The sequence below is a fragment of the Pistacia vera genome, unplaced genomic scaffold, assembly GCF_008641045.1.
Source record: "Pistacia vera cultivar Batoury unplaced genomic scaffold, PisVer_v2 Contig363, whole genome shotgun sequence".
NCBI classification, from domain to species: domain Eukaryota; kingdom Viridiplantae; phylum Streptophyta; class Magnoliopsida; order Sapindales; family Anacardiaceae; genus Pistacia; species Pistacia vera.
The window spans coordinates 518,942-536,995 of record NW_022196183.1 but is presented as its reverse complement, the minus strand read 5'-3'; the positions used below and the strand labels follow the sequence as shown (position 1 = coordinate 536,995).

The 18,054-nt window shown below is 35.8% G+C and overlaps 3 protein-coding genes across 5 annotated transcripts; 1 reads left to right on the top strand and 2 right to left on the bottom strand.

Annotated features, from left to right (window-relative positions):
* Positions 1–1,088: 1,088 nt before the first annotated feature.
* LOC116140089 (glycine-rich domain-containing protein 1) lies at positions 1,089–6,588 on the bottom strand. Of its 3 annotated transcripts, none has more exons than XM_031425725.1 (10): positions 6,539–6,588; positions 6,072–6,254; positions 5,494–5,611; positions 5,157–5,411; positions 4,243–4,698; positions 3,119–3,657; positions 2,460–2,658; positions 1,791–1,946; positions 1,307–1,706; positions 1,089–1,216 (listed from the first exon to the last, which is right to left on the bottom strand). In XM_031425725.1, exons 2-10 carry the CDS (start codon positions 6,233–6,235, stop codon positions 1,164–1,166), a joined length of 2,340 nt encoding a protein of 779 aa, XP_031281585.1. In that variant the 5' UTR covers positions 6,236–6,254; positions 6,539–6,588; the 3' UTR covers positions 1,089–1,163. The 3 variants fall into 3 exon arrangements, with proteins under 3 accessions (XP_031281585.1, XP_031281587.1, XP_031281586.1); XM_031425727.1 differs by having other exon boundaries at positions 2,460–2,649; XM_031425726.1 differs by lacking the exon at positions 6,539–6,588 and adding an exon at positions 6,349–6,476.
* Positions 6,589–8,043: 1,455 nt separating this feature from the next.
* On the bottom strand, positions 8,044–11,371 carry LOC116140097 (uncharacterized protein At4g37920). Its single transcript, XM_031425734.1, has 6 exons — positions 11,098–11,371; positions 10,561–10,841; positions 10,129–10,294; positions 9,123–9,367; positions 8,594–8,781; positions 8,044–8,467 (listed from the first exon to the last, which is right to left on the bottom strand). The coding sequence occupies exons 1-6, from the start codon at positions 11,315–11,317 to the stop codon at positions 8,254–8,256; spliced, it is 1,314 nt and encodes a 437-aa protein (XP_031281594.1). The 5' UTR covers positions 11,318–11,371; the 3' UTR covers positions 8,044–8,253.
* A 1,167-nt stretch (positions 11,372–12,538) lies between these two features.
* On the top strand, positions 12,539–14,999 carry LOC116140126 (ABC transporter G family member 17-like). The gene is made up of 3 exons (XM_031425752.1): positions 12,539–13,021; positions 13,104–13,855; positions 13,933–14,999. The coding sequence occupies exons 1-3, from the start codon at positions 12,539–12,541 to the stop codon at positions 14,909–14,911; spliced, it is 2,214 nt and encodes a 737-aa protein (XP_031281612.1). The 3' UTR covers positions 14,912–14,999.
* Positions 15,000–18,054: the final 3,055 nt, after the last annotated feature.

Here is an 18,054-nt window from a genome sequence, read left to right as displayed (position 1 = left end):
AAAGATCCTTATAACAATGTGATAAAAGATAAAGATACCCTTTGGCTGTGAACAATCGAACATGCCAGTTGTTATAGCATATATGCCCCAATTCATCAAGCAGAAAGTAAGGCATTAAATTATTTGATTTATCGCCAAAAAGCTGTGTTTCATAGATTGTTGTGTTCACTGTTTAGTATGAATATTGGGTGATATTGACTTTAAGAAACATTTAGAATATATTCAGAACTACCAAGATTTTATATTACTTTTGAGTTCCTGATCTGGAGCACATGTGTGATATATGCAAAAGCTATATACAGTACTTGGTTAACTCATTTTAATTATATTATTTCCAATGTCAACCATAAGGGACAGGTCCATGGAGTTTTTATTTCATTGTCAATAAAGAGGAAGAGGCACATATCTTTTGATGATGGGTGAAAGTGATGACCATCATGAAATCAACTCTTCTCAAAAGAGGTTGAATTAAAGCCTCCCAGAGTGGGCAAAACCACAACATTCAATTCGATTTCGACGGACCCCTACAGATCTGATATTTGGTAAACTTATAGTCAATGTTTTTAAATATAGCCAAAAGAATTTGACCCCACATAAATATACGTTTTCAATTGTCTCACTATAAGTGAAATTTCAAAGATTTCAGTGCTGCGCTTTTAAGTGGAATTGTCTCACAATTCCCAAGTGCTCAAATCTTCACTTGACCAAAGGTCTATAATCTTTGTATGAGTGGAAGAAAAAGAAAAGTATACATAAATAGAAGTTTAAAACCATTGACATTTTATATTCTAAACTCCAATGTGAAGAAATTTTGTAGAACGAAATTCACCATTCACTTATAATGAAGTTATATCATGTAAATAAGTAGTGAGGACCGAGGAATACATTTAAGCACATAAGCAGCGTAAAGGTGTCCAAAGTCCAAACAATGAATTTGACAATGCAACATGAAATATATACTCACTTTAACAACCACACTTAATCACAATTATGCATGACCTACATTTCATGGTATAATGTTTTATTCATATGTACTCACACCGCATTCGAAAAACAAACTTTACTTCGGCCTGGTAAGAACTTAAGAAATAAGTAACAACACCCTTGACGGGATTTTATTAAGATGTCTTGACTTCTTGCAAGTGCTCCAATATGCATAAAGATCAAGCAACTACTGCCTCATTGTCAACTTTGTCTTCAAATGTAGGTTTACCACCACAGCCGCTGCCACAGCCACCACTCTTCACCATGTTTCCGCATCCCCCACCACAACCACCTCCACAGCCACTGCCACAGCTACCACCACCACAGCCACCACTCTTCACCATGTTTCCGCATTCCCCACCACAACCACCTCCACAGCCACTGCCACAGCTACCACCTCCACAACCACTACTTTTTACCATGTTTCCGCAGCCCCCTCCACAGCCCCCACCACAGCCACCACTATTCACCATACTTCCACATCCACCAGTATGCACCATGTTAGCCTCATCCATGTTTAACTTTGCTTCAGTTTCAACAGAAGTGGTCATGTTGGTTTGCACTCCCTCCTCATGGAGACCATTGACACCTTCAATTTCACCATTCACCTCCTTCAAATTTTCATTATTAGCAGCAAAATCATCATATCCTTTCTTCTTCAGAGTATTAGAAAGTATAAAAGCTGATATGATTGCAGGCAACACAAACCATTCTTCCTTTACCTACATTATTTTAAAGAAACAACAAAATGCTGTTAGATGAATTATTATTTGACAAATGTGATAAATAAAACCTCTAGACTTTACCTTGATGACTCCAGTTTTCAGGTCAAGCAATGCAATTGCTTTGCCGTATGGATCTTCTGCAGAAAATTCAACTAAAGTCATAAAATCTTCTTCAGTTCTCTTCTTCTCACAATTTTTAGGTTCATAGTCCAGCTTCCTGCCCTTGAAAATTTTTATCTGTTTCAAAGAAGATAAAACCAGTCAAAAGGTTTAAAGTCCGTCAAACCAAAACAATGGAAAGATCTATCGGATGAATGATCCACAAGAAGCGTTTCAGTCAGAGCTATACCGCAACAAAGCACAGTGACTGTAGCATGAATGCATACAACAAAAGCTAGAATGTCATATAAATTTTTATATAACATCAAAACTTAGCCAGTCAAAATAAAAATGATATCTCCAACTTATCAGGGTCTTGCATAACTTTAAGAATCATCAAGCATGGTGAGGAAGCAAACTTTATAAGTACAAACTTATTTATCAAATGACACCATTTGGTAGTTTCTGATAGCACTTTAAATGTAAATATAAAGTGATGAAAGTGTACCTTATTACTTCACAGTTAAAAAATTTGAGATGATCTTGATAAATGGAAAGGCAATTATCAATGAAGAATGCATTTCTAAAAAGTCCTAAAGAGCACAGAATGATGAGACAAAGAGGAGAGAAAGAAATGCGATCCATACACACCATTCTATTGCCTATGAGCTCAAAGATATGATGTTCTTTACTGGATGTCTTTTTAAGCTGAAGACAGCTGTGAGAATCCATTAAAGACCACCCAATCTCAACCATATCTGCAAGAGGACGAGTTTCGCCTGACTTTGTAATTCCAATAACTTGTTTACTTTGGGTGCAGCTATCTTTTGCCTTCTCGTTCCTGGAGTCCCTAAAATGCAACCCATGCCAGCAAACAGTATAATTAAGGCTTCAGATCATCACATGAATACCATAAAATGATGAAACATATATGAGAAATGTAAATCATTGGGAAAACAGATTCTCATGATTTTGAAAAGAACAAAAGTAAATCTCTCAATCTAGGAACCATTAGTATTCAGGAGATATTAAATAAATTATTTTTAAGTTTATAATAGTCTAAACAGCTTTCCAACCTGTTGGAATTAAAAATGAAAAAAGTTGGTCAATTTTCAGTGAATTTAAGAGATCTGAAAACTCCAATTGGTCAATAATAATATGGTCATGATTCAACAGACTTGGATATAATCATAGGATATAAACATATATACAGATCACTGACATATATAAATAACATACATAGATCATACTCAGTGATGAGAAATGTAGTGTTAACAAACTTTATAGCAGAAAATGATGAATAGGTATACCTCATTTGAAGTTTGATCACCTCAGAATGAGTTTCATCAATAACACGGGCCCAGCTCTTTGCATGCTGAACCATTCCAGGGATGGGAAAAAAACAAGAACTTTTTGATGATGGCCGGGATCGAACCATGTGAAGCACACGAGTTGCCAGGGTTGGGAGTGTGAATGAGATAGAAATGCGAAGACTGATTGGTTTTGAACTCACGGTTCCAGAACTGGGCATTAGGTCAATCCATTTTTCCACTCTAAGTTTAGATACTGGATCCAGGAAGTTTTGCAGAGATAGTGAAGTAGTACCCATTGTTTTTGATGCCCCTGCTACGGGTATCTTAGAAGGTGAATGCGATCCAAGTTCAAACAAAAGTTCTCCAGTTGGTTCACATTGGAAAGAAGCAACTTGTTTCACCCTGGACTGGGACAAAATAGTGAGTTTCTGCTTGGCATTAAAGAAAACATCAGGCTGTGATTTGCTAAACAAGACAAACAAGCTTCCCTTGTGGCCCTCGGGTAAGTTTTTGACTGCAACAATCTCCAAAAGGACCTGAAAAGGGTATGGAGAACATTAAAGAAAGACCTTGGGTAATTGAAAGCTTGCAATAATGTTGGTTCAGGTGGCATATGCTCATTCACTGAAGCCTATAGGTTATAAGCAGTATAGTATTTCCACCAAATCATATTTCCCAGCAAAAAGCTACTGCATGCTATGAACATACCCTTTTTCAAAAAGATGATTGAGATTTTAACTTAAATTCTACCAGTTTAAGCTTTTATTTTAGCTGAAGTTCCATTTCAGAAATCATAACTTATTTTCAATTTAATCATGATGCTGTCCTCACTGACAGCAGAACATTATTTTAAGCATATATCTTCTTTCAGGAAAAACACTCTACTAGGACACTACAATTCCCTGATGCAACCTGTAATGAAGTAACTTCTGAAATATGCGGGTCATGAAACTATATTTGTTAATTTTGAAGTTTAACATCCAAGGCCAGACATTGATGTCCATCTTCTAGGGTGATGATACAACAAAAATAAGAGAAAATACCTTGATGTTCTTGAACATGCAGCAACATAAAAATAAGGATGATTAAATGGAGAGATTCTAAAGATGATCAGAAACTACCTCCACGACCTTCAACTCTGGAAGATCAATTATCTTCTGGTACTCTTTGGATGGAATTACCTCCTTGCGGACATGGTTAGATGAGAAGGGAACTGTTGTGAGTGGAGAAGGAGTGATGCCTCTATACATTGCCCCTGCTTTCCAATACCTTAAACCAAATGTCTCTTCCCATTGCTTAGTGGTTCCAGAAAACCCAGTATCAAGCTTCTTCCCTTTACTTCTATCTTGGTCCATGTCATCATGCTCCAATACCTTGCCAAGCACCACAGTCACATCCATACAGTATGAAATAGGATGCAATTGGTGTGTATGCCAAATAAGATCAATGTCATAAGTTGGAACAGTAAAGCGTTTGATTGATCTCTCCTTGTTTTTCTTAATCAGATGCAGAAATCCCTTATATCTGGCCACTGCTTCTTCAAGAAAGATATCATTATTTACATGGGATCTGGATACCTGATACAAACAAGGGCAAGAAAATAAAAAAATGAGAAAAAGAAAATGACGAATTGGAAGACAGAAATATCAAGGATGTGTGTGTTTCTGTATGGAGAGAGCCAATAATCTTGCAAGAAATAGTAAATGTCAAAAAAATCAGGTAGCAATAGTATAGGACTATAGGGGGTGGGATGCACTTGTATGATTAGGCTAGCAATATTGATTCAGGTATAAATCTAAAAAATAAAGTGGCAAAACAGTAGGGTTTCAGCATGATTTTTCAAGTGATAACTAACCAGATTAAAATCAAACATAGTCGCTTAAGAAGTACCATAATTTTCCTCCAAATTACGTATAAATCTAAAAAATAAAGTGGCAAAACAGTAGGGTTTCAGCATGATTTTTCAAGTGATAACTAACCAGATTAAAATCAAACATAGTGGCTTAAGAAGTACCATCATTTTCCTCCCAATTACCTGATAAAAGAAAGGACTCTGTCTACTGACAGCTGAAACTAGATCATATTTTGTGTACTTTTCAAGTCCGGAAAGTTCGGCTGAAGAATCCTCCAAGATTGCTTTTGTCAAGTCCAAGTCATAGGGCTCATCCGGATACAGCCTATTCCATATTTCTTCAGTTTCCTTTTTATAAGTACCTTGAACGGAAGATACAACATTGGAGTTGTCAAGGGTTTTCCCATATAGTTCCTCACAATCAGTTTTGTACCTTACCTGAATAAAAGAGTGAAGAAAACTACTTAGTACTCAACATCACCTAGAAAAGAAACTTGCATGATTCAGTCAAAAAACTTACAGGGTTGAGTCGGTGACAGTGCCAAATCCATTCACAATCAAAAGGAACAACAAGAAACCCTTCAATAATCTGTGACTCAGAGTGTTTGGCTAGCAAGGGAAGCCAACAAGCATTGTACCTGAAATTAGCATCGCCAAATTTCGACAATGAAAAAACTTAATTTCAAAGGTATATAAGGAGAGAATCCATAAAACATTGCAAGCCTTAATAATTCACCAAAGCTTTCATAGTAATGGACTAACCAAAATTTATAGATGCATGAACTCTCTGCAGTTAATATTGAGACTTAAAACCCAAACCACCAGAAAGTTTCATCCACAATGCCATTTAAAAGTAAGAACAAGCAATAGGAGAATTTTGATAGTAATCATTTTCACATATCAAGAGATGCATCATAACGGCAAATTCTACGATGGATAAAACAGAATGAAATAAATTTTATGGCTGTGACCATCTAACCATTTATATATATATTGCTAGTATCCAAAATATGAGCATCTTCGAAAATCAAAGCTAATTAACAGTTCCAAGCAACTAATAAACAATTTAACAAATTGATTGGATTGTAGAGCAATTACCTATAGATGGCCCTCTGGAGGGCAGGGCCTTCATAGAGGCAACGGTTCTTATCAACAGCAGCAAGAAACTGAAGCTGGCGTTTGGCTGCAGCCACAAGATCTACACTTATCCCAATCTTTTGCGCTTCAAGCCACTCTAACTCTTGTTCCTTCTCCATTTCCATGACTCACCGAAGAAACAATCTGATTTAGCAATAAAAGATTATCAATCACCATATATATATATATATGAAGTTAAAACTGCAAATAAGTTAAGGAAAAAAAAAAAAAGACTTACGATGGTTATAATCAAAATGACTAGTCAATTAGAGAAAAAGAAGAGAAAATTCTAAACGAAGAAAAGTCAAGCATTCAGTCAAAACATCAAATTCATGTAATTTTCCCCCAGTTTCTCAGCAACCAAACAGAGAGAGGAACGAAATAACATGATAATTATAAAGTGAAAAAGAAATTTTTTGATCAATTACCAGAAAGTGCTCAATGCAAGTGAATGCCACTACTGCTCAATCAATTTAGAAGTAAGCGGGTATTTATCGTTGGTGTCTGAAAGCGACAGATTTCCACTAATTACGAAGTTGTCCTCGTAGAAGTCAAATATTACAAGCTAATGATCAATGACCAAACTGCCCTTTTTATTTCTTAAACAAACGGAATTACTATGTTAAAGTCTGAAAATTAAAATATTAACTTTACGGTAATATTTTATTATTTTGAATATGATGTTATAATTTCAATGGTGTCTAACCATTTAATAATTTTTGTATTCTATATTAAAGGTCTTTTTGGGCTTTAATTAAGTTTGATGTTAAAGGTGTTTTATATGTTGTTTAGGATATGTACTATGTAAAATTAGAAAGGTGGTGCCCATTACTCAATATACTATGATGTTATTGGCTTCAATTATTGATGATGTTAAGCATAGACGGCAATTATGAAAGCGATGGGTTGTAATTTCTTATTATATTAAATGGATAATGTCAAAGAAAATGACAATATGATGATACATAACCCCTAGGATTGATCTGACGATCAAAGAGATTTGCTCTTTTTTTTTTAGTTCAAACTTTGGGATTACATATCAAAATAATATTGTGACTTACTTAATCTTTTATGTTTGTAGGGTTTTAGTTGAAGTGCGCATAAATTAACTCGGATACCTCGATTACCAAAAATAAAAATAAAAATATATATATATATAATTGATGATTCATATTCCCTAGAATAAATGGGCAAACTGGCTGAACACTTTGGTTAAAAAAAAAGAAAGTATGATGATACATATTCCCGGAATAAATGGGTTTAGAATTTTATCAGTATGGATGTTTTAGCAACAATAAAAGAGTCATGCATTTAGCATGTTTTATAAACAGAAGAATTATACAAGTAAAGAACGAAGGAAACTAATCACATTCACATGTCAATGTCATGCGTGGTAGTTGGGAATTTTCGTGTACGAAACATAAAGTTAGTGCAGTACAAAAAGTACCTGTGGGCATTGGCAGTACCAAATTTAACATCTTCAAGACTTCAACTGAATGCTACTCTCACCAATTTTAACAAATATAAATAAATATTCCTCTTCAACAAAAGCACCCAAAACCTTAATCGGAAAACCCAGGAATCAATTGCTATTGCACCGATGATAAAGAAACGGAATTGTGGCAATTCAGAATCCGGAACGACACTTTGAAACTCGCTTGTCTTTTGGCAAGCCGATGAGCCAAAATATGTTGCTAGTATAATTTTGCTTGCTTTTTCAAAACCAACATAAACTTATTGTTGCAGTTTGTTTACCAAACTATTTGATTTCAACATGGTTCTTTAATAATCCTTAACATAAAATCCAAGCTGGCCAAGCCAATAACATTTTACTCATGAATTATACATTATGTTATACCATTCCCCATCAGCACAAGAATGTACGAGTTTCTTTTCATCAAAACAAGCAATAACGCACCTAAAACTTCCAATATGGAACTAAATTTTGGAACATCATATATAAATTTCTCACCCGTCAAAGCTCCACCAGGACAGAACAAAGTAAAACTTACCTAATAATCAAAGAGGCACTGCAGGTTTCGGGTCACAAACCCAGATCTTTATCAAGAAACTACAACACCACTCATTGCGGAAACCTGATAGGCAGTGTACAAGAGGCATTTTAAGGAAAACAGGACATATTTCATAATTGAGTGGTCTCTTTTGTTTGCATTGTTTGATCTTGATATGTGCTTTTCTCCAGGTATTCTTCTTCAATAGTTTCCTTGAGGATGAACAGCCTTTGGATAACTACTGGTTGAGCCATCTGCTTAGCTTCCCGAATGTCAGTCTCTTCCTTATTCAGATGGTATGCATCAAGCATAATTGTAATCCATTTATGCAGCTCCTTGGGAGTACTGCTCCAACACATCAGCGGAAGGAAACCAAAAAAATGTTGTAATACGACAAAGTCACAAGTGACAAATTTCAAACATCACCAAAAAGTTGCAATTGTAATTTGAAGAAGAAAGGGGCTTTCTTACGTGTATAATGCCTTAAGGTCTTTGGCTTCGGGTTCATTGCCAGGTGAGAAAGCTGTTGCCAATGCTGAGAATCGTTCTTCAGGGTCTGTAATATTTAGTAAATACTTGAGTAGTTTTATTTCTTTTGGCGCAATGCTCCTAAGACTGCTCTTTGTGGCTTTGTATAGACGATACATTATATCTTTAACCTGCAGTTACATGTCCAAAAGAAACAAGAATAACAAAAATTTAGCACTCACAAAATTGTGTAGCCACACAACAGGAAGGCACAAATACAAAGCCACACAACAAGAAGGCACAAATACAAAGCCAATGCTTAACATCATGCAAAAAGGTTTTAAGGGGGAGATTTGGTGTTCATATAATAAACAAACAAAACCAAGCAACGACAGATGCTAGTTTGTATCTAAAAGAAGTTTCTAAATGGTTAATTCAACATAAATATCATGAAATCATTGTTAATTCATGCTCAACTTCACTGCAGCAGGGGAATGTCAACATATCATAAATTAAAGATTGATATCAATACCTCATTCTTCATAGTTGTGGAAGCTTTTGCAGAAGCCCAAGCACTATTTATCAGTAAAATCAATGAAGAGTCAAGTTCCTTTGCCTTGGCAAGGCTTTTAATCTTATCACATGCCACATCTATAGATGGAGAGTTGAGGATATCATCAAATTTGGTCTGGGCAGCATCTAATGTATCCACACTTTCCAGCGTGTTATCGTAAGCACTGACTGCAGACAAACATCTGGTTGCTAGTCTCGCCACAGCTGTTCAATCCCATGGAAAGATAGAGATTAAACTTCTTTCTATGAAATTCCCAGACAAAAAAAGAAAAAAAAAAAAAAAGACTGAGATAAGTGTAACTATATAAGTAAATTTCTAGTGCTGTAGATATACGTTTAGCATGGTAACTATAAGTCCTACTTTAAACATTGCTTCTCACAATAAATCATGGATAATTGCAGTCCAGACAAGGATGCTGGCAGTGGAAAATTTGGTACAATGGTTGTAGGCAATTCTTTTGCTAATGTTTGTAATTGTGAAGCTGACATAAAGTACTGTCAAATCCATTCATACAGCTTTGCAGGTTTTAACACCACAAAATCTTAAATCAAATTCCAAGCCAAGTCCAATTTCAGAGTGTGACATATTTTAAGCTGAGAATATGTATGTTTAACTGCTAATACAATATGCTATCTCAAATCAACAGCAAGCATGAAAAAACTATTCAAACTATAGATATCTTAGTAAACTTGATAGAATATCAACAATCTATTGCGTGAATTCTTTATTGGTATAAATTCATGCATGAAGATGGACACCAGATGATTCAACTTACAAGAGTAAAGCATATAGAAACTGAAAGAAGAGTTGATAAATATATAAAAACTTTGCTAATTGCTTTACTACCATAAGCACAAGAAAAGTCAAACCAAAAGAGGCACTTTCACAGTATATTTCAGTCAATCATTCATCAGATTTCACTAAACTAACCCAATTATAGAATCATAAATTCTAAAACTATTACCATCACGGTCTTCCAGACTGTCATTGGATTCTGAAAATAAAGTTAGGTACCGAAAAAATTCCCCTGTAAAGTCTTTGCGTCGCCTTGCAACTACTGCATTTATGTCAGTAGGGTTGTCTTGTATCTCCTTAAGAAGATCACTATGCCGTTCCATTTCATCATCAATCTGCAATGCTTAGTCCTGATTACAGAAAACCGGAAGAAGATCTAAACCCAAAAGAGTTCGCAACTTCAATCTTAAGTCCTTCATTTGCTCAAATGACTAATGGTAGCAAGAGAAATGACATTAAGTTTGAAGAGGTTCGCAATCATGCAGAAACGAAATTACACAAAGCAGAAGATTATCACAATTTCTCTCACAAATTTATGTGCAGCAATCAAGAAAAATATTAGTTAATGAAATGATTGAACATTTTAAGGCAATTGTTATACCTTCTTCACTTTGCTAGCCAGTGCGATTAATTTTTCCTTCATATTGGGATCAGTTTCTTCATCTGCTCGTGTTTGACACCGGTTAAAAAAGCTTTCTCTATACTTGTTCCACTCCTCTCTGAACACCAAGTACTTTCTCCATTCTTTAACTCTAGGCTTCTCATTCAAGAACACATCAATCATCTTATCACAAAATTGAGTTAAAGTGTAACCCTCAGCAACTTCCTTCTCCATCTGCTCCTCTCCCACATCAGCATTAGCCACGCTAGACACTCTGGTACCTAAAAGAACAATTTTTTTTTTCTTCTTCAGAGATGCTCATAAACAAGAATCCAATAAATCCCATATAAACAAAATGCTTTACTCTGTCCTTAGTTTTCATAGGCATAAAAAACCCACTACTAAAACGCCAAATTTTCCATACACGAAGTCAAGAACATGAATCATATGCTTAGGATAAAAACATAGAAAGCCAAATATTCCACGAACCAAGAAGAGAAAAGAAAGCAACATAGAGAAATGTGAAGTGAAACTCACTGAATTTTTGGTTAAAGCGATGAGTCTTTGGGTTGGAACTGTGAGTTGGTTCTCTTGTTTTGAGCTTACTAGAGGAAGAGGAAGTGAAAGGAACTGTGAGAGTTGTTAGAGATGAATATTCATTGGAAGGAAAGAGAAGAGTGTGGTGGTTGTTTTCGGTGTTAAAGAGAGATGGTTTAGTGGTGGAAATTGATAGCTTAAATCTTAAAAGATTGGTCATGGCGTTACAAAGGCAGTTGAGCAGAGAAGATAAAAGGTAACCAAAATGTTGGAGCAGGAGTTCGCCAGTGTGCTCAACTTTTCAACTCAGGATAAGTTTATTAACCGATCGAAGCGACGTCGTTTTGAGTTATACTAATTTTTAGTTTTTGGAAAAAAAATTTTATTATGAAACTTAGCCTATGAAAACATTTTGTCACCCCCACTGTTAGAAGTCATTCATTCATTCTTCTATCAAGAAAAAATTAATTATATCGAAGCAAACAAAAACTAACCCATGGATCATGAATATCCTAATAGTATGCTATCCTAATATTATGCTGATAAACAATTTTCACTAACTTTCTCTCACAAACACGATGTGATAATTCCTAATTGATCAGCTCGTAATTGATTCAATTGATTCTATCTGACCAATTGTGAGCTGTCACGTTGTATTTGTGAGAAAAAATGAATGAGAAGGTTTGTCAACCAATCTTTATTTTTATGGAAAAAGAATGATAACAAAAAAGTATGATGAGACGATTGGCCAGACATTAACATCATAAGATGTTATAAGAGGGCTTAAATTAAGAGATTTAGGAACCAATAACTAAGCAATCAAACGTAAGCAGGAAAACCCACTTTGGAAACGCAGCCGATGCTCGCACAAAACTCATGTAAACCCAAGAAATATGGAAAAAATATTACAGATAATTCCCATTGCCAAATTCCAAAATACTAGTTGCTGGACACAGAAGTGATAAGTATCCAAAACCAAAATTGTTGGCAAATGGGTTTATTATTTTTGAGAAAAAAGTTAAAGACTAACAGACATGCAGCTCATTGCTTACTTTGATGAAAGCTAAATTGATGTTAACTTCCTCACATAAATATGGTTCAATACTACACGTCACGGAGCAAAGGCATTTGATTGCATGAAGTATATGTACTACTGCAAACAAATATCCAAATACATGGATTAATGGCAGGAAAATCGGTGCTAGCTAGATTGCATATACTAAAGCCAAAATTAGAGGATGAAGAATACAAGAATGGTTCATTGTTTTCGATCGAAACAAACTCAAAACGGATTCCACAATGAAGACAACTCCATACAAACTTTGGAACAACCTCCTCAATCTCCTTTTAATTCACCCTTCAACGCGTCAATACTCCAGTTTAGGAGACCAAAAGTAACTATTAACTCTTTTGTTTCTCTCTTCTTTAGTTAGCCGCAAATATGGCTCTGCACAGAAATGGAGATCCTCGCGATGCAGTGATTAATATAGGGAAGCCCATGAACTTAACCGGTGGGCTTGAGTTTTTAAACCTCACATACACTGTGATAAAGAAGAAGAAACTTGAAGGGAAGTGGTTGAGTCAAGAAGTGGACTTATTGCACAAAATTACAGGCTATGCTCCAAAAGGGTGCATCACTGCTGTGATGGGGCCTAGTGGTGCTGGAAAATCTACGTTTTTGGATGCTGTCGCCGGGCGTATCGCAAGCGGGTGTCTCAAGGGTCGAGTGTCTTTGGATGGGATGGAAGTTAGCCCCAGCTTGATAAAGAGAACTTCGGCGTACATAATGCAAGAAGACAGACTCTTCCCGATGCTCACTGTTTATGAGACCTTGATGTTTGCCGCCGATTTTCGCTTGGGCTCTATTTCTTGGTCTGATAAGCAGCAGCGAGTAGAGAAGCTCATCGATCAGCTTGGTTTAACAGTGAGTGGTTTAACCTCCCTTGTTACATATATGAATTTTATAATTCTATTCTAAGTGGTTCTCTATGAATTTTTGAGTGTAGTCAGCGAGGAACACCTACATTGGAGATGAAGGAACAAGAGGAGTGTCAGGTGGTGAGCGGCGCAGAGTTTCAATTGGCGTGGACATAATTCACGGACCATTCTTACTCTTCCTGGACGAGCCAACTTCAGGCCTAGACTCCACCAGTGCTCACAGTGTAATTGAAAAGGTGCACAACATTGCTCGCTCTGGTAGCACTGTGATTCTCACAATCCACCAACCTTCATCAAGAATTCAATTGCTCCTTGACCATCTCATTATTCTAGCTCGCGGGCAACTCATGTATCAAGGATCTCCGAAGGATGTCACTCTCCATCTTAATCGAATGGGAAGAAAAGTTCCCAAAGGAGAGAACTCAATAGAGTACTTAATTGATGTGATACAAGAATATGATCAATCTGAGCTAGGTGTGGAGGTGCTGACTGAATTCGCACGAACGGGTTTGAAACCACCACCATTGTCTGATGAGGAAGTTTCTGTTTCAACAATTCCACCATCTCCAATCCCAAACCGTCGTTCTCGCCTTGGCATGGAAAGACCTGAAAATCAAGGAAATAATAATATAAGGCGTCTCCCCTTGCAAACAAATACTCATAGTCCAGCTGATCATGATTTTGATCATAGTGTTAGAAGCCCTTATAATAATAGCTCATCAAGGTCACCTTGGAGTGCAAGCCAGAGTGGAATTGTTCAAACAATGAGGTTCACACCTTCTAGCCAACGAAATGATCGGAAAATGCAGAATCCCATGAGGTAAATATAAATTAATTTCTGAAATTTCTTAAAGACCAAGTGATGGACCTTGTTATATGAGTTGGTATTTTTGGCAGTTCATCTCCAGGCTACTACACATACTCAAGTGAAATGCTAGCAGGAACTCCAACGCCTCACAGCAGCGACTACACCGTGAATGAAAACGATTACTTGACTCCCGACATCGCACCAAAGAATGCAACTCAACATTTCAGACCGAAATTTGCAAATTCTTTCTTATCAGAGACTTGGATTCTCATGCGCCGCAACTTCAAGAACATCGGGCGCACCCCTGAGCTTTTCCTCTCAAGACTCATGGTACTCACAGTCATGGGCTTTATGATGGCCACCATGTTCATGAACCCCAAAGTTAATATGCAAGGGATCACAAATCGTCTCAGCTTCTTCATCTTCACTGTCTGTCTATTCTTCTTCTCATCCAATGACGCAGTCCCGGCTTTCATCCAAGAACGCTTCATTTTCATTCGCGAAGCCTCCCACAATGCCTATAGAGCCTCATCTTACACCATTGCTGGCCTCATCACCTATCTTCCTTTTCTCTTGTTGCAATCCGCCGTCTATGCGGGTATTGTTTGGAAAGCTCTGAATCTTCGAGGGTCGTTCCCATATTTCTTGCTGGTACTCTACGTGTCCCTTCTTTCAACCAACTCTTTCGTGGTGTTCGTGAGCTCAGTGGTGCCGAACTACATTCTCGGTTATGCAGCGGTGATTGCTTTCACCGCTTTGTTTTTCTTGTTCTGCGGATACTTCTTGAATAGCGATGCCATTCCGGGATACTGGATCTGGATGAACAAGATTTCAACAATGACATATCCATATGAAGGGTTGCTGATGAACCAGTATCAGACTGATGACACTTTCAGCCGAGACGGTGGACAAATTATAAGAGGGTTCGACATCTTGGATTCTCTCCATATTAAAAAGGAAGAACGGGATATGTGGCAGAAGGTTTTCGTAATGTTGGGTTGGGCAGTTTTCTACAGGATTTTGTTTTATATAATCCTTCGTTTCTTCTCAAAGAACCAGAGAACATAAAAGAGGGGACCTTGGATTAATTTGCTTAAAATTTGTACTCTTTTGCTTATATTGTCCAGATTAAAGTTTAATTTATAGTGTTACTAAACTGTGGGAATCATGTTGATAGATTGATTAGAATTGAGACAAAAGTACTAGCCTTTGACATGGCTGTAATCAACTGAAACTGGTTGATGGTGGTGAAGAAATGAAGGTATATTAATGTATTTGTATAAAAAACTTGATACTCCATCAAGGAGTATCTGCTTTGGCTGTGTTTGCAGGAAAGGAGGCTGTTTATGAAATTTTTTGTGTAAATGGAGGATGTTAATTGTTTCCGGAGTCTTTAATTTCATCGTCCATACATCTAAATTTCTCATTATTAAGGTCTTCCTTATCATTTTCTTAGAAAATCAGTAACTCCGAATTGAAAATGGTACCCGACCAAAAATCTACATCACCAATACCATTTTCACATCCAGTAATTAGTTATTATGAAAGATAATTAATGTATTAAACAACAAATACTTTTTGTAGAAATGAATTAAAATATTTTTGAAAACAGTTTTTTGGATACAGTCGTAAAAGTTAATATAAAATTAAAAAAGATTAAAAATTATTTTTTAATCTAAAAATTATATCGAACATATTCTTAACTATTAAAAATATTGATATATGAACAACCACTGGATGGTCTGATGATAAAATAGCAAAGGGTCCAACATGAGTTCTAGAGTTCAAGTTCTCCCCAAGCGTGACTCGAATTTATCCGACTGTTCACTTCAACGTCTCGAGAAATTAGTTAAAGTGCGTGCGAGTTGACCTAGACACTCTCAATCACCGAAAAAAAAATTTGAGATATAATTAAAAAATTGTGAAAAGTGATGTTTATTTTAGTTTTTGATTTTGATTTTTTTTAATGTTAAATCAAAGAAACCCTAATAAATAATTTTGTCCCGTATAAGAGTAAGGAACAAAGTTGAATGGTGAGGAATATACTATCACCGTTATAAGCATCGCCGATTCAGGGCACAGCTTGATCAACTTAATTAAGCATAAATAATGATCATCTTCTGACCAAATTAATTAAGTATATAAAACCAGGCCTCAGGTATTTGTCATAGGCGGCTATACCTAAGGATTAGCAAAAATTAAGTGTAATGACATAAGTTAATTAAAGATAATATATATTAGAGCAATATTTTATTCATAATTAACCAAATACGTAACCAATCATCAGCCTCTTCTAATTAGATGCATTTCCAAACGAATCTGCTTAAGTTTGTTCGGCAATTAATTCGAACTAGGAGTTGACCTTAATGCCCATTTCTTGTTTATTTGTAAGAGAAAATACCTAAGGGTGTTACGGTAAAATTCTTTCAATTTACTATTGGATGGTTTAGAAATGGAGAATTTATTAGAATGGTCATAATTTTGTTGAGAGTTGATAAAATATATACAATTCAGGAATTAATTAATGTTTTTGATGTGGTAATTTTAGAGGAGGTTTATGGTATTATTATGAATTTCTAACTAATAGTTTCCTTGTCTTGTGTTTAAACCAAATGTCAGGAAACCATGGGATTTTGACTAATATATACTATACTAGTTGATCCACAAATTGAATTTGATTTCCCCTTTTCAACATTAAATTTATAGTTGGAATTAGACCTTATTTTTATATTCCAATCTGTTAATTTGTTTAACAGAATGATAGCATGGTGTATGGTATTTGTTGATGATGGATTTTGACACCAACTATTCGCACGTGCAAAGTGCTAAGTAAACTTAGAAATTACATGTAAATTGGAAAATGAAACAAATAAAAGGGAGAAATTTTTTAAAGTAGTTCGGATGCTCAAAGCGAATCCTACGTCCACTGTATTTTTATTTATGAAATAGTACAATTAGGTCACATGTAGTGATCAGAGAGAACATAAATACCGAGAGGGAGAGAGAGAGTGTTTATGTTATCAGAACTAGAATCCCGAAAAATGAAAGGGCAGCTCTCTATTTATAGTAAGAGGTTTTTAGGTAATGATTATAGGTCTGTCAACGGACAGGTGCCGTATAATTCCTATCCTGCTTCCTATTGGTCGGTTGCACGGAAGATATCCTTAAATCGCATAGGGTTTGGGCAAGTAGGTAACTCCCAACCACTCACTCGTCAGACCTTTACTTGCCAATCTGATGACAACCTTACTCTTTTTGTCATTGGACGACGTGACAATACCTAGACGGTACAATGCTTTCCTAAATTCTGATTGGTCCTTGTTGACGTAAGTCTGCGTCAGTCCTGATTTTTGGAGGCATAACAGTATTATTAAGTTTGAGTTTAGTAATTTGGAACTAGCATAATAAATCCCATGATTAATGCGGCATTAGTAATAAACAAGAAGAATTTTGAACCAATTTCGTCAAGTCAAATTGAACTTCTCAAACCCGTCAGTGACTCAGTAAACAATTAAAGGATATTATTAATTAATTAACACAATTTGATAGCTTTGTAAGAATCGCAACATTAATGGGTCGGAGCAGGAATAACAAAAATAAATAACTAGAGCTATTAATAAGATTGTGACAAAATAACAATGTAAATTAAAAATTTGACTAAGTAAAACAGAAAATGTCAGGAACATCCCATTCTTTCCGATCTGTAAAACACCATGGCCATCTCATCCAACCAATAACCATCCTCTTTCTCTTTAAACCTTAGTGGCTACACTTTCGGATGAAGAATGATACAGATCTCTTGTGTTCACCTCCCATTGGATTTGACTAGTTTTATGAAAAGTTTACTTGATGTTTCATAACTTGTTAGAAAATTTCCAAAATTAATTTGGAAATTTTCTGTTAGTATTACTAATAAGTATGTTGTGTTAAACTAGAGCTGGAAATTTCAGAAATAATAAGATTTTCATTTTTGTTAATCATGGTGGATTGCTAACCTAATTTATCTTCATCTGAAACTACAACAGAGCTGATCATGTTTGGTTTGTCGTGTCTCAACTTCATTGGCCTGTAATTTGTTCCCCTACTAGTAAATTGTCATTTTCCCGAGAAAATGAAGGAAAATTACTGGTTGCGAAGGCACAAGTTTCTGGAGATATTGTCTCTACTCCCCAACAAAGAAAGCTACAAAACTCAATGAAATTACTTCTCCA

Bases quoted from the DNA above. Each gene is read 5' to 3' on its own strand.
- LOC116140089 (XM_031425725.1), bottom strand. From the start codon at position 6,235: ATGGAAATGGAGAAGGAACAAGAGTTAGAGTGGCTTGAAGCGCAAAAG. The intron at 5,412-5,493 runs GTAAGTTTTTTG...TCTTTTATTCAG, and splicing joins ACTGTCACCGACTCAACCCT to GTAAGGTACAAAACTGATTG. The intron at 1,217-1,306 runs GTGGTGGTAGCT...GCAGCGGCTGTG, and splicing joins GGTGAAGAGTGGTGGCTGTG to GTGGTAAACCTACATTTGAA.
- LOC116140097 (XM_031425734.1), bottom strand. From the start codon at position 11,317: ATGACCAATCTTTTAAGATTTAAGCTATCAATTTCCACCACTAAACCA. The intron at 10,842-11,097 runs GTGAGTTTCACT...TTGTTCTTTTAG, and splicing joins TCGCTTTAACCAAAAATTCA to GTACCAGAGTGTCTAGCGTG. The intron at 10,295-10,560 runs GTATAACAATTG...TAAGCATTGCAG, and splicing joins TGGCTAGCAAAGTGAAGAAG to ATTGATGATGAAATGGAACG.
- LOC116140126 (XM_031425752.1), top strand. From the start codon at position 12,539: ATGGCTCTGCACAGAAATGGAGATCCTCGCGATGCAGTGATTAATATA. The intron at 13,022-13,103 runs GTGAGTGGTTTA...TTTTGAGTGTAG, and splicing joins TCGATCAGCTTGGTTTAACA to TCAGCGAGGAACACCTACAT. The intron at 13,856-13,932 runs GTAAATATAAAT...TATTTTTGGCAG, and splicing joins AAAATGCAGAATCCCATGAG to TTCATCTCCAGGCTACTACA.